This window comes from Crocodylus porosus, unplaced genomic scaffold (assembly GCF_001723895.1).
Source record: "Crocodylus porosus isolate Cpor-Errol unplaced genomic scaffold, CroPor_comp1, whole genome shotgun sequence".
NCBI classification, from domain to species: domain Eukaryota; kingdom Metazoa; phylum Chordata; order Crocodylia; family Crocodylidae; genus Crocodylus; species Crocodylus porosus.
This window is the reverse complement of record NW_017728886.1, coordinates 184,973,174-184,987,763: the sequence shown is the minus strand read 5'-3', so window position 1 is coordinate 184,987,763 and position 14,590 is coordinate 184,973,174. Positions and strand designations below refer to the sequence as shown.

The 14,590-nt window shown below is 40.5% G+C and overlaps 1 protein-coding gene across 1 annotated transcript in view; it reads left to right on the top strand.

Annotated features, from left to right (window-relative positions):
- Positions 1-14,590, top strand: part of SMCHD1 (structural maintenance of chromosomes flexible hinge domain containing 1) — a 130,921-nt gene that overhangs the window by 97,995 nt on the left and 18,336 nt on the right. The window contains exons 31-36 of the mRNA XM_019546670.1: positions 237-316; positions 1,683-1,840; positions 4,451-4,566; positions 7,723-7,784; positions 10,451-10,538; positions 10,980-11,111. Of these exons, the coding sequence (XP_019402215.1) occupies positions 237-316; positions 1,683-1,840; positions 4,451-4,566; positions 7,723-7,784; positions 10,451-10,538; positions 10,980-11,111 (636 nt within the window). The remainder of the gene's footprint in view (positions 1-236; positions 317-1,682; positions 1,841-4,450; positions 4,567-7,722; positions 7,785-10,450; positions 10,539-10,979; positions 11,112-14,590) is intronic.

Below are 14,590 nucleotides of genomic sequence, written 5' to 3'. Positions count from 1 at the left end.
GATGAATTGTGAATCTTTGACTTAATTTACCTCTTGCTAACTCATTTATGTATCTGTTTTCATAATCTTTATTAAATTAGAGGAGTCAGGAAAGGTGTAGAACTAGAGCGCAAAAATACAAGACAGGTGTTGATTTAAAGTGCAAGAAAATATCCTTTATAAAGAAAAGTTACTTTTTAATGTAATGTAATAGTAAAGTAACTGTAGATTTTTAAAAAATTTAATTTTCTTGACAGATCCTTCCTGCAGTCCAGCAACATAAAACAGATGAAAATGGTAGGGCCAATCTTGGAGTTTTTACTATTCATGCACCTAGGTAAGTAGGTACTCTTCTATGGCATTTAGTAGTTAATTCATTATGTCTGCTGAGAGGGAGAGTGGTGTTCATATTTTCGGGGGCAGGGAGGAGTTCTTAATTAGGAAAAAATGAATGCATATGCATTTTAGCTGCAGTATACTATGGTAGGGGACTAACATCATTAAACATGTTAAATGTGCCAGCCTTTAGGTTAACTTTAATCAGCAGTCAGGCTTTTTAGGTTGGTAGCATTCTTAGAGGTAGTTAACCCAATAAAATGTTGTTTACTAGTATAGTAGTGGTAGTATAGTATTTAAACAAAACAAAAAGCATTATTTTCATAGCTCAGAGTAGGCCCTAAAATAGAAATTTGTAATACTTTTTTTTAGGCAGGAGAAGCCTCACCTGCTTATCAGTAACTGTAGTTAGCTTTTTTTCCCCTTATTATCTGCAATAATTTTTTCTGGTTTTCAAGGACATCAGCATTCCATAGAGACTAACTTGTCTCCTTAAGAGCAGTGAGGTTTGATACAGTCAGGTCAATGGAGGCCAAGTAGTTGGATCCAATTCTCAATAAACTGAAAAAAGCCAGCAGAGCTACATGTTCTGTAAAAGCTTTTGGGGGTGGGATTTAGAAACCTGCTAACTGTGTTAACTCTTACAACGTTTTATATTAGTATGTGTCTGCATTTTCATCTTGGTGTTTTGATGTTTGAGTCATTAAGATTTTAAGTATGTACAATATTGTAAGTAGACTACAAAGGTAAATTTGACATCATTATTACTGTAATGATTTATAATTTTTATACCTCAGCTCTCTCTCATAAAGTTAAATGGCATATTGAAACCTAATAGTCTCAATGTATATTGTTATGGGGGAAAACCTGTATTCAGTCTTACTCTTGTGACTGGGAGGAACTGGGAGGTAGTATAGAGCAATCTTCCTTCATGTGAAGTTTTAAATAGCTTTCCTTATTCTCTACCCTCTTGTAGTCCTAATGAAATTAAAGCTGCCAACAGTTCAGATCTTGGAAAATTATGCTGAAAATTGGTGAATTTGGCAAAAACAACATAGCAAAAAGATGCACAAAAATTAGCAATAATGCAATTTTTTAATATAATGCAGTTTAAAGTTGTGGGAATAGTCTAAATTCTGGGCTTTTTGAGGTGTGATGTTTCTGACCTTGCATATATACTTGGATTTTGTCTTTACTATAATTTTGTTATCAATAATAGAGATTTGAGAGGAAAAAATGCATTGAAAGGGAAGCAAGTTATTGTAGAGAGCATATTATTTCCTTGATCACAATGCACTGTTTTTTTCTCTAAAAGCGCTACTGACATACTGTATTATAACTGCTTGTTATATGATTACTGTATACAGGGGAGAACATTCTTTACACCTTAAAGCCTCATACAGCAAGGGCATATTAAATTGCCCTGTAATCAAGATAAATGTCCTGCCTGACCCTGAGAAACCCGTACGCTTGAATGTTAAGTATGATAAAACTGCTTCTTTTGTAGCAGGAAGTACCTTCCCTGGTAAGTAAAAGGTTTTTGTGGGGTTTTTTTTCCTTCAGGTTTTTCCTAAATGTTGGAAACCAACCATTCAAATACAGCTTTTCACCACTGGAAAAAACTTTATTTTTATGATGATTTATCTTGTTGATTTTTTTTCAATACTTTTATCCCACATTATATCATATCGGGCTGGTTCCAAGGACTGTTCTTGGAAGAATCACACTCACACAAGAGCCTGTGATCCAAGTCAGCGTCATAGAACCAGTTCTACTGGGATTCAGAGAAAAGAACCTTTATTTCCCTTACTTTATTATTCCAAAAATGAAAGGAGGTTGGTGACCCTTACTGGGTCCTGGACAATTAAACGTTTATTTCCTTCACCAGCTTTCTCATGGTAACTCTTTCCATATTCTCATTAGGTCCTCAACTTACAGGACACATACATTCAGCACAGATTTCCTAGTGGCAACACTTTAATTAGTCAAATTAATGGAATTCAGGCTCCCCTGGCAAATGTCCTCTTCCCATTTTTCATGCAGCTGCTGTGACGCTGAGACCATGTTCCAAATTCATCCTAGGAATGGGATCTGATTGTTAATCCATATATCCATTTATATAACCTTTGTCCATGAGCAGGAGAACTGAAACTGCATGTAAAAAGGATGCTTTTATATTTGCGTAATAGAATGATACACATACACAAGTCACCCAAACTGCTTATAACCCATGGTAGAAAATCCAAGTGAAATACAGAATCAGTTTAAAAATTTTCAAATGCATTTCTGATTTCGTTAGAACACTGTATAATGTTAATTACATGATGCTTTCTTCGGTATCCTTCTTCATCTACTCTGATCCTGAAGAAAATCTGGAAGAGTTCAGCAAATAACTAAACACTAATTGAAGCATGAAATCATTATAATCCCCAGACCGTTTGTCATGGCTTTCAATACAGGCCAGTTTACAGATTGCAAAGAAAGGAGTTTGGTGGATTCTTAACTGAGCTAAATAAATTAGCCTTAATTTTATAGAACAAAGAAATATTAAGCGGCCATTTCTAAAAGGACAGTTGACAACAGTCATTACTATTAAAGAAAAGACTCAACAAGCTCTTGATTGGCTATATTCCAGTGTTAATTTTCATTAGTATTGGAGTTCTTTCGAATAGTCTTCAGATCTCAAACACAGTCATATCTGATTATATTTTGAAGGGTGATATTTTTGTCACATGCCAAGTGCTATATATAATGTTTTAGAAATGGAATATAAAAGCATATAATAGAAAGTAAGCCTTAATCATAGTATTTTTCTATGATATTGTGATGAAGGCTTATTTTAATTGTTTACATTTTATACTTCTATGGTACTTAGTTTCAGACCTGTTATACAGCTAATTGCTTCTTCCAGACTAATAGGGGACACCAGGGGGTGAGGCAGGGCAAAGAGCAGGTTCTGGAAGGAGAACAAGCCCCTTGTCATTATTCCTGATTGGCCTGGGTGCTGGAGTGCTGGTGAAGCCCCAGAACCACTCCTCTCACCTGGTGAGCAGAGGGGTTGTTTTAAGGAGTGGCTGTAGGTGGTGGTATGGAGCTTGGATGGGGAGGGGAAGGGGGAAGCGGTCCTCTTTCCTGCTCCTCTTAACTATGTCTCCACCCTCCCCTAGTGTGTCCCTTACTGGCTTGGAACAGGTGCTGGTAGGAAAAACCCACCAGTAGCTGCTGTCCCCAACTGAGCCCAGAAATCCATGCAGTCAGTTACTGCAGCCCGCAACTGCAGCAGGGCTGGAATGGCTCTGGGGCTTCCCTTATGCCTGCATCAGCTAGCACGAATAGCAGTGGTAATAGGTGGATTTCATCATTCTTCACCTGGTTTGGGCCAGAGGGGACTATGGTGAGGTAGCAGGTCCTGGAAGAAGAAAACCACCCACCACCAGTACTGTCCCTTACTAAGCCTGGCAACCTGTGAAGCTGCTCCCTATGGCTTTGGGGCTCCCTTCCCCCCCACAGGCACACTATGTCGGGGTCAGGTGAGGGGAGCAGTAACGGCAGGTGGGTCCCTGCTTCCTGTGCCTGTTCCCTGCCCAGCCCCCTGATGTCAGTCAGTCAGCAGCCTGGGTGCTCCAGCTCTAAATAAAGGCTGTGCAGAATGCCAAGCTTGGACAGAGTTGATGGCAGCAGCAGGAGGGTGCAACTGCACCACTGCCCCCTGCTTTCTCACCCCTCCCCTCCACTCCCATCTACTCCTGTTTGCTGTAGGTCAAGTTCCTACTCCTTATTGATCTGTGAATGGTAGCATGGCTTTTTTATGTAAACATTTGAATTATGTTTGGATTAAACTACAAGGAGTTAAAAGGTACCTGAATATGTAGATTGATCATGCATTATAATTGGCTGGCTGCTACACAATAGAGAGCAAAGAGTTTTTTCTTGAATAAAGTTCTTTTTCTATGTGCGGGTCTAGTTTAATTAGAACGCCATGCCGCAACTTAAATATTTCCTAAAGCCTCATTTATTTTCATTTTGTCATCTATCTAGAACTAGAAATGTGTGTAGACATGAGGACAATAACTGCATTAATTTATGCACACTGTTCTTGAAGAAAAATTAATGCTTTCTTTGATCTATTTTTCAGATTTTATGGTTAGTATTATTTCCGAAGATGATAACATCATTAAAAATATTAACCCAGCACGGGTTTCTATGAAAATGTGGGAAGGACAGAGCAGTGGAACTAGAGCATCAGCTAATGTAAGTGATCTAAAAGTATTATCGCGCAATCATCCTGCAAATATAGAACAAGGCATTTCCACAGAAGGGCATTCTTTAGTTTTCTTAAGCAAAATTTCCTTTTCTGGATTGTAAGTATTAAGTGAATAGATTTAATTAATTCACTTAATATAATGTATTAAATTTAATTAATTTGATCAAATTATGCCAAGGTCAGATTCTGTCCTGTTAATTTAACAAAAATAAGCTGACAGTCTATTACCATTTCCGTATTTCATTGGAAAAAATTGCTGGTAGGTGTTGTAAGGCTTAGTCCCCCATTTGACCAAAGCTTTTCCCCCCACCAACGTCAGGGTAAGACCCCTGGTTTGCACCACCTGCATTATCCAACTGATGCTCTTGCCCACCTGCCATAACTATGTTCTTCTTGGGGGGGGGGGGGGGGATGGTTTCCTGTAGGTGGTCCATGGGGTTGTGAGCCTGGGCTGCTTCTTGGGCTTCCAAATTCCCCTTTACCCACCCCTTCCCTCCCCACAGACTTAACTAGTGGGGGGTGGCAGCACAGGGTAGAGCTTGGGTTCCTTTTAAATTCTAAATGAGTTTGTCTCTAAGTGTGCGTATACACAAGCAGGGAGAATTTTCCAGTGTGCTGGCATTCTAAAATGTCATTGTTTTTTCATTTATGTTGTACTATATAGAGTAGTATGATTGTCATAATTTAAAACTGCAATTGGCAAAAAGATAAAACATCCCCATTACATTATATGTGTTACATTATATGAACATTTACTTTCCTTGTAATTCATAGCGTCGTAATTTGTTGATCCCCTGTATCGGGGTGGGCAAAATGCAACCCGCAGGCTGGATGCGGCCAACCAGGACATTCTATCCGGCCTGTGGGGCCCCTAAAATATTTAGAAAATTAATATTAAACTGCCCCTAGTTGCCTGTCATGTGGCCCTCAATGGCTTGCCAAAACTCAGTAAGCGGTGCTCCGGCCAAAATAATTGCCCACCCTGCCGTATATCATCAGTGTGAAGGGGGCAGAGAAGGCGCCTCTTTCCCCCCCCGCCCCAGTTACTTACTACAGGGGGAGTGGGGGCAGCTGCTGTGGTGAGATGCCAAGACAGCAGGCTCAGATGCAGCAGTTTAGGAGCTGCCTAAGCCTGCAAATAAGCAGGAAAAGGGGGCATGGCCAAAGAGAAGAGCGAGCCGCTAAAAAGGTGACTGGAGGAATAGCTGAGGGTGGCGTGGGAAGATTCAAGCTTGGGAGCAGAGAAACGTCTCATCTGGAACTGAGGGACATGCCAAGGCACCAGCAGGCCCAGCAGGTATCTGGGTGAAAAGACCGGGAAATGCCATGGGGTGCAGCACCAGGGAGACCCTGGCACACTTGGCTACGACTCCAGAAGGTGACTTCGGAAGTGACATGGAGAGCGGCACAGGAGAAGCTTTGGCACACTCCAGAGCCTGTCCAGGAAGAAGAGCAGGTGGCACTGGGGCTGGGAGGAGCAAGCAGAGTGCTGCAGACCCACCACAGTGGCTGGGAGCCTCTGTGGAGGGGTGAGGGCCAGGGATGGTGGCAGGTGTCAGGACAATGGCTATGTGGGGCCATGGGGCTGCAACAGCCCAGGGCCCAGACAAAGCAGGGAGCCAGCATGAGCCAGCAAGGCAAACAACCAGCATACTGACTAGAGTGACCCAGACAGCCCAGCCTCAAGTCGGATGGGGCTGAGGTGGGAAAGGGCAGGGACCCAAAGGAGGGCCCCACAAGAGGACTGCCAGGGGCATAACAGAGAGCTGCTGTACCCTCCAGATGGCTCTTAAGAAGGGAGAGCCAAAAAGCCCCAGCCAGGGGCCTGCGGGTCTGAGGAACAAGATCCCAGGGCCCATCAGTGGATGCTGACCTTCTTTCAGTTAGTAGTATTCATGACTTTGCGGTCATTTCAAGATTGAGGCAGGTTTTAGTTGCGAAGGCCACAGTCCATAAATGAAAGACGACCTCTGGGGAGCTGACTGCCAGAAGGTTGTCAACCCTCAAAAGTGGGACAGCACAGATGAGAAGGTATCATCTGTGAAGGAGACATATGGAGAGTAGAGTACACCTTGACCGTGGATGTGGCACAGGTGGGGTAAAGGGGAAGTTGGAGCCCCATGAAGAAGTCCAGACTTGAGACCCCACGGACCATCTGCCAGGAACTATCCCCCAAGAAGAACATTGAAGTTAATGTCAGGCAAGCAAGAACATCAATCAGATAACGCAGGTGGTGCAAACCAGGGGTCTTACCCTGACATTGCTGGAGGGCAAAGCACTGGTCAAGTGAGGGCCTAGGCCCTACAACACCTATGAGCGATGGAGGCAGTGCTGGGCTGTTCCTGGCAGAAGCTAGGGCCACACTGCGGTTGGGCTGGGTGGCGGCGCTGGGAGAGGTGTTGGCGGGGGGGGGGCTACAGTTAATTTTTGGGTGGCTGCAGCCCCCTGTAGTCCCACTCTCAACGTGGCCACAGCCTCCACCAGGAGCAGCCCAGCCCACAGGTGCAGCCTGCCCCACCCCACCCCGCACAGTTCCAGGGGCACACACTGCTCCTCCCTGTACAAGCCACTCCTGGCTCCTTTCCAGCCATTCCAGCTGTGCAGCTGTTCCAGTCTCACTGCCATTACGGGGGGAGGTTCAGACCAAGGCCCCAGCAGTAAGGGAAGGACTAGAGCTAGGGCTGGGGCCTTGATCTGCCCAGCCCCTCCGCCCACAGACTTACTTGCTGGGGAGGTTTGCCAACAAAACATTTTCTCCTTCTGCTTCAACTTCTGTAATTTTTCTGGCATTATTGGTGATGGAATTTTGTTTAGTTTTTAAATATATCCCTCATCTCTGGGTCACAAGGATTAAAAATATTAAAATGGCTTCTATATCATATGTTCTTTAATGGCGCTGTTCTATGCTGTTGCTATTCAGTTCAGTTTTCTCAACTAAAAATGCTTTTTAAATGTTATTTTATAACATTTATAATATTTGGAGAATGCTTAGTAAGGCTTAACATGCTATTTAAAAGTAATATGTAAGTTAATTTCATAGACATTAGACATTAGGGCTGGAAGGGACCTTGGAAGATCATCGAGTCCAGCCCCCATTAATATTTCAGGTATGTTGCATGTAATTTCTTTTACATCCTTCTCAGGCTACATCATTTGCCTGTAGCAAAGTCAAGGATGACAAAGATGAAGGCTTCTTTTACTTCAGGTACAGCAAAACTTACTTCATAATTTCTGGTTTCACTTACTTATTTAGAGTTAATGCTTCCAAATAGAACAAGTATTAACAACATAACTGTTGCTTTAATTTTGATCATTAATATCAAAAGAGTTGCTTTGTTCAAAGGCATGGCATGACAAAACAGAAATGTAGTGGTATCCTTCTGACTCCATCAGATGCATCTCATGTATTGTGAAGTGTACAGTAATGTGCTAAGATGCTTTTAGTCATTCCTAAGGACACATCCAGTTAGTAGTGGTGGGGAACTGTACCTCCAATACTGGACCCCTTAGCTGTGAAGTCCCACAAGTTAAAATCTCTTTCAGTTTTTTTTTTATATGCAGCCACTAGATGATTGGCCTGATGTCAGGGTCTCGTGCTAGCAAGCTGCAGATGATGCAAAGTTCTCCCAACCCTTCAGCATGTATAACCGCGCCAATGCTACCAACATGAATCTTTTTGGGAAAAAATCAGTTCATCAATAAAAATCAGCTGGTAGAAGCTGAGCCTGAGTAAGACAGGGAAGATGCCGATGATCAGAGGAAAACAATAAATAGGTTACAGTTGTTAGCAGAAATCACATATCTACAGTTCAATTTAGCATGTAGTTTCGGGGTACATTTTAATTCCTTTTCACCAAACTCTCACGTAGCAGCATCTATAAATAAAGTTTTTGATCTGCTCCAGTTGACTGGGACACACTGTCCCATCCCAATGGACTATTGATGTTGTTTCAGTTATTCACATCATCTTCACTTCACTTCACTGAGATTACATCAGTGCAGCATACTTAGATATGAAGCCTTAAGCATTTAGGAAAATTTAGCACATGTGGAACTTTTCAACAGCCCAGGACACTGGAAGCACATCAGACCTGTCCTAAACACCAGTTCCCCACTGCATTTTCAATTGGGTTCTAGACAGTGTTCCATCTAAGCTGTGCGGTTGCTCAGGCGTGCTCATGCCGCACTGCCAAGCACACCTGAGCAGCCGTGCAGCTTAGAGGGAATGCTGGTTCTAGGTCTTAATGTTTGTCTTCAAGGTATTCTAGAGTCTTAAGCTGAGGATATAAAAGGCCTTCTAAAGGCTCACCGTGAAAACTGACTAATGGCAACCATCCTTTTACACAATTTGATTTTGTAGAATGAGGGTAAAGCCTGACTGTGTGGGAAATAGGCTCTTTGGGAAGTACTGTCAGAGACTCCGGAATGAACTCCCCAAGACCTAAGCGCCCTCTCAAGTGTCACCACCACCTATGTCAGGTGAAAGTTGCTGTGTCTAACAAATACATAGCAACATGAATATTCAAAAAGGCTTTAAAATTTCACCCAAACAAGGCTGCTTTGCATATGCTTTTTTCCCCTATGGGAGAAGAGGAGCAAACAAACAAGTGATAGCATAAAGTCGTATTGCTTTAAAGCACTCTTGGACACCCATGAAATACTATGGGTGATGTGTGTGGTATAAGAACCCATAGAAAAGAATAGAAATTTGTCACCTTGAGATTAGTACCGGTGTTTTAGTAATAATTTGCCAATCCCCAGGAACCTTTAGGTTCCCCTATATTGAAGCTAGCATACTCCTAATTTGGAGGGAGGTTTAAGTAAATAGACAGTAGAGGTTTCATTTTAGTTGGACATTTCCTTTTAGTCTAGTAGATAAAGCCAGAAACCGTTTACAATTAAACTGAAAAAGGATCTCAACAGTGCGACAACTTCACTGTCCATGAATTGTTTCACCTCCTGCCCATTCCATCGTTTCCCACTCATTTGATGCAAGGGCTAGAAGGGAATCTATTATTGCCATAACTAGCATCAGTGGAAGGTACCCCTTTCTTTGTTGCTGGTGTTATCAACTTCTGAGGAAATGGCAAAGATCAGTATTCAACTACAGTACCTCCCTTCTTCTGTTGCTGGACAGTGTTTCTCTGGGGCATAGACCTGTACAATGGCCTCCTAGGCTCTTGAAGTCTTGCTCTCCCTTTCTTCCACAGAAACATGTCCACGCACATGAAGCAACATTCCAGTCTTCATACGTACTCTATCTGTTAATTCAGTTTGCATCCCGTTATTAAAAAGGATTGTATCTGTCATATGTAGTCATATGACAGTACCTTCAATTTCCCAGACCTCATGCTGTAGTATAAAAAATGAATCTGGTACACTACTCCAGAGAGGCTACATGAGAAGTAAAAAGAGGAGGAAATAATCCAAAAAAGTGTGTGTGTGTCTGTATTATAGCTAATTAAAATGTTAAGTCATTCTCATATTAAGTTATACTTTATTAGGGAAAGTTATCAATTATACTTCAAATGCTGATTTGAATAATGTTATGCTTGTGATGCATGTTAATAAAACCAGGGAAATTCAGTGCTACACATTTGTTGAGAGGTAGAAAAGGACTGCTTTGTCCATTGTGCTTTTCCAAAGAGTGCTTTTCCATTTTTTATTATTTAAAAAAAAAAAAAAAAGTGGAACGTAATATGTTCCTCAGCCAAATTACCAATATGTGTTCTAGCAGCTGGTTCTTTATGGGGTTCTTGTAGTCTAAAAGGTTTCAACATTTTACAGGATGTGAAGTACAGAATTATGTAAGATCTAAATTGCTCATTATATTTATAATCTTAGTATTTAATGTTCTCTGTTTTAATTTAGGGATAAAATGATTCCAGAGAGAGTGGGGAATTACAGCATCCAGTTTGGTTTTGTGCTAGATAAGACAAATATACTCAACAGTGAACAGGTGATTAATTACATAGTTAAAGCACATGTAGTAGGAAATAATGCATGTGAATTATTTATATTAACTGATAGATGGAAAAACCTTGTTACAATTTTTGTTTAGGAAAAGCAGTAATTTTGTTTTTATGGTTAAAAAACTACAGAGTTAATTATCAAAGCTTGTTTTTTGTGGTTTTTAACTAACAAGTTATAATCTGCATTGACTGTCTACATTTTTGGTATATTGTGGTTTAAAAAATACCTTGCTTATGCTTTCCTTTAAAAGATGACTTCCAATTTCTTTAAACTACATAATTTATAAAGTAGTATACGTGTGCATTATGGCTCTGTAAATTGTAAGACTTTGAATATAATTTAGCTTATACATCATATTTATTTAGTTATTGTTGAATAACTTGCATGTTATAAATGAAAAGCATGTTGTTCCCCATTATTTCTTAAGATAATAATCGAAGTGGTACCTAATGACCCAGTGCGATTGCTACCTGAACCTCCACCAGCTACTCCAGCAGTGTCTAATGTTCAAGCTGTTGCCAGCCGGACTCTGGTCAAGAATTTATGCCTTCATATAATGGTAATCGTGCTTTGCTACAAAGTTTACTTGGTGCAATAAATAATTATTATAAAAGTGATGTACTTCACTGGTAAAATGTTATCATTAGATTTAGCTTGCAAAGTGAAATAAGTAGAACAAAATACTTAGTACAGCTGATTAAGTTTATTTAAAAACTTTTTTTTCAAAAAATGATGTGTAAATTAGCGAGTAAAAATTTAAGTTAAGGTGTTCTGTGAAAGTATGAGTCTTTATTTGAGATAACTAGAGAACCTCATTTATAAGATAGGAATCCTAGTTTCTCATCCCGACAGCTTTAAAAATTACTCTTGTGTTTTGATATTCTTTTGGGAGAGTTCAGGTTTTCTAAGGATGTCCACCTTTCCTTCAAAGTACAAAAGAAGGCTTGATCATCACAATAGCCACAGGAGGTGAGCTCTGCCACAACTGCTCCTATTTCACAATGCTTGTACCCTGCTCCACGACAGTTTTGCAAAGACTCAAAAGAGTGGATCAATCCTTTGCAAAAGCCAGATAGTCCCTGTGGATCAGGGAATCAAAAGATAAATCAAAATATCTTCCTGGTTCTAGAGAGGAAACCCAACTACAAAAGCAGAAGAACAAGGATTCTAGCCCACTTTCTTAACAGGTTTAGTAATGTTTGTTTGCAATTCTGACTCTTAGTTTCAGCATTTAGAATAACAAGGGTGGTCAAAATTGTCACAGAACACTGACTTTTTTGAGGGTTGCGCACTATTTACTGCACAGATTGGTGTCCTTTCATTAAAGGATTTTTTTTCCACTCATTGACTGTATATTAGTTCCAGGGAAGAAGCAGACCCCAAAGCTTCTCCAAGCAGTGAAGCTTTCTTTACCTCTTATAACTTTCAGAGAATATCTAATACTCCCAAGTAATCATCATAAGCAAGGGGTATTTTATTAAATTCTAGTCCCTTCTTACCATGGTGCTTCCTGTCCCCACCCTGTTCAGGGACTGACTTCTCTCATGAAAAGCTGCTTCAACAGATGTTTTAAACAAAAGGTTGGAGCAACATGATCTTAAGCACTGGAAGACATGCCTCTGCTTTTCAATCCCAAAGAAGAAATGGAAGTTGGTATCTAATTCTAGGCTTGATTACATGCAGAAAGCTTAATTTCAAGCTTATGATGATAACTCTAGCTTCAGTCACCTGCTTGTTAATCCTCAAGCATGGCTCACAGATCCTTTTTTTTTTTTTTTTTTTTTTTGTAGTTCTTATTTTACTCTGTCACTGAAACCTGGACAGGGAAAATACCTCTTGTTACTGGGGACACACTGTTCAAGATGTGCCCATAGCTGGATGATTGGCTCATCTAGTGGAACTCTCTCCTGCAAGTAACCAACTTCATTCATCTGATCCTAGGGCTCTTTACCTCATTGGGACTTGTGACCAGCAGAGAGAATGTCACAACTCTGCTACCAGTATATAAACTGAAAATATGTTAATCTCAAGGTTAACGAGAGCTTATCAACTATGAGAGTTGCCAGACCAAGATATAGTTCATCAACCATTTTTGGGCTACTCCAGAAACATCTGTACATCATATGTCAGATTCCTCATGTGGCTTCTTGTACTATATCAAACAACATACTATATTTCCCCATTTCTTCATAGAAGGGTATTGAAATTGTCCTAATCCATCTAGAAACCACCTGCTTGATTTGAAAATGCCATGTGAAGTCTTCTTTAGATCTATAGAAGGACCAACTTCATGTTTGCAATGGAATACTTTTTTATATACCACTACATACCAAAATGCTGACAGGTTCCTGTACTTTAGGATGCAAAACTTATCTAGATTACCTTTATATAAAAAGTCTTCTGCTTCCCTCAGGACTCTCACGTTATACATTTCAGAACTCTATCCTGCATAGCATTTTAATTCTAGCTAGCTAGCAGCAGTCCAAGCACAGATAGGAAACATCACAGCCATCCCCTACATCTGTAGTCAACAGTGCAGTCACCTTCACTGTTGCCAAAAAGTTGGTCATCTCAGAAGCTAGTTCACGCATCATCAAATTGCATTCACATTAATGGCTCGCTATCTTCTAGGCTTGCAAAAATGTCTTAACAGATAAGCTGTCATATAATTTTCAGAGGTACAAACAAAAACTCAAATTTACAAAAGAAATTAAATGCAAAAATCTAGAATTCTTGGTTCCAAAATGATACCTTTTATCAGACCAAATGAGAAATTGCAAAAAAATATATTTTTCTGCAGGCTTTTGGGCATATGTGCCCTTCATCAGGCTTATGGAAAATTCAAGATGGTAAAAAGTCCTGATATGTAGAAAATTAAATTTCATTTTTCCACAGAGGAAGCAGAAGCTGGAAAACTATCCTCCTTGGTCCATGAGAGACTCTTTGTGAGCTTCTTCTTTGTGTAGATCAAGCAGGATTTCTTCCCTGGTAGTGTCAGATGGCAGGGAGGTATAGTAATCTTTCTTGTTCAGCAGTTAAGTTTATAAACCAAAATTGGCTAAAATTCAGCATCTTCCATGTTTCAGGGATGTATGTGTGGTAGCCTTGTTGGTCTGAGCCAATAGGAAATGCAAGAAAATTACAAATTTTAGAAGAAATAATACCCCAAACTAGACACATTTTGCACAGGAAAAAGAACAATAAATACATTATGTTCTGTTCCAGAGGGGATATAAAGCTAGGCTTCTTCTTAGATACGATCCTCCTCTTATGACAGCCAAGGCTCACAAGCCCACCTGCTGATATTGTTAAAATTGAGAGTCTTGAGTAAACTCATCCCAGATCAGATGCCACTTTTGGTAGAGATGCACTTCAGTCTTTAAGTTGCACCTTGCTCCTAACATTCAGGTCTGGAACTTGGGTCCATGGTAGACAGTCTCTTGAAGAAGAAAAAAAAATTTCAGTAACTCTGATTTTTAAATATGTGGTACACAGATTCTGTAACCAAGCCCTATGGCTGCAACTCTTCCCTATTGCTGCATCTCTGTAGGTGTAAGGTTCAGTGTTGCCAAAAGCAGTGAGCTGCATTTTATGTCCGTGAATGGGAGGCATAAGGATATCAAGACTAGGTACAGACCTTCAAAAAGTGCAAGGCAGATTTGTTCTAAGTTGCACAATTTTTTGTAAGCAGTTTAGCTCGGTAGCAAGCAAAACACACATTTGCCCTTTGGTGGAGGAGGATTCTGCCATTTTTAAACAAGCCCATGTGTGCTGAACTTTGGTTCTGTTATGGGTATTGACTGGTTTCAGATCATTCACACCAGTAAAAGTGTAGTATCTGTACCTGGCCCAAAAGTGCAGCTCCATAGATGCTGCCAGCCCAAAATAATTTCATTTCACGTGCATGAGGTGTTAAACCAGTAATTCGGGTGGATAACATATATCAAAGGATCATACTTATCATAAGGTGAGTAACATTATGGCCGAGGTCATTGCGGGACCCCTGGCGCGGCTCTATGAGCACTCGTGGTGCTCTGG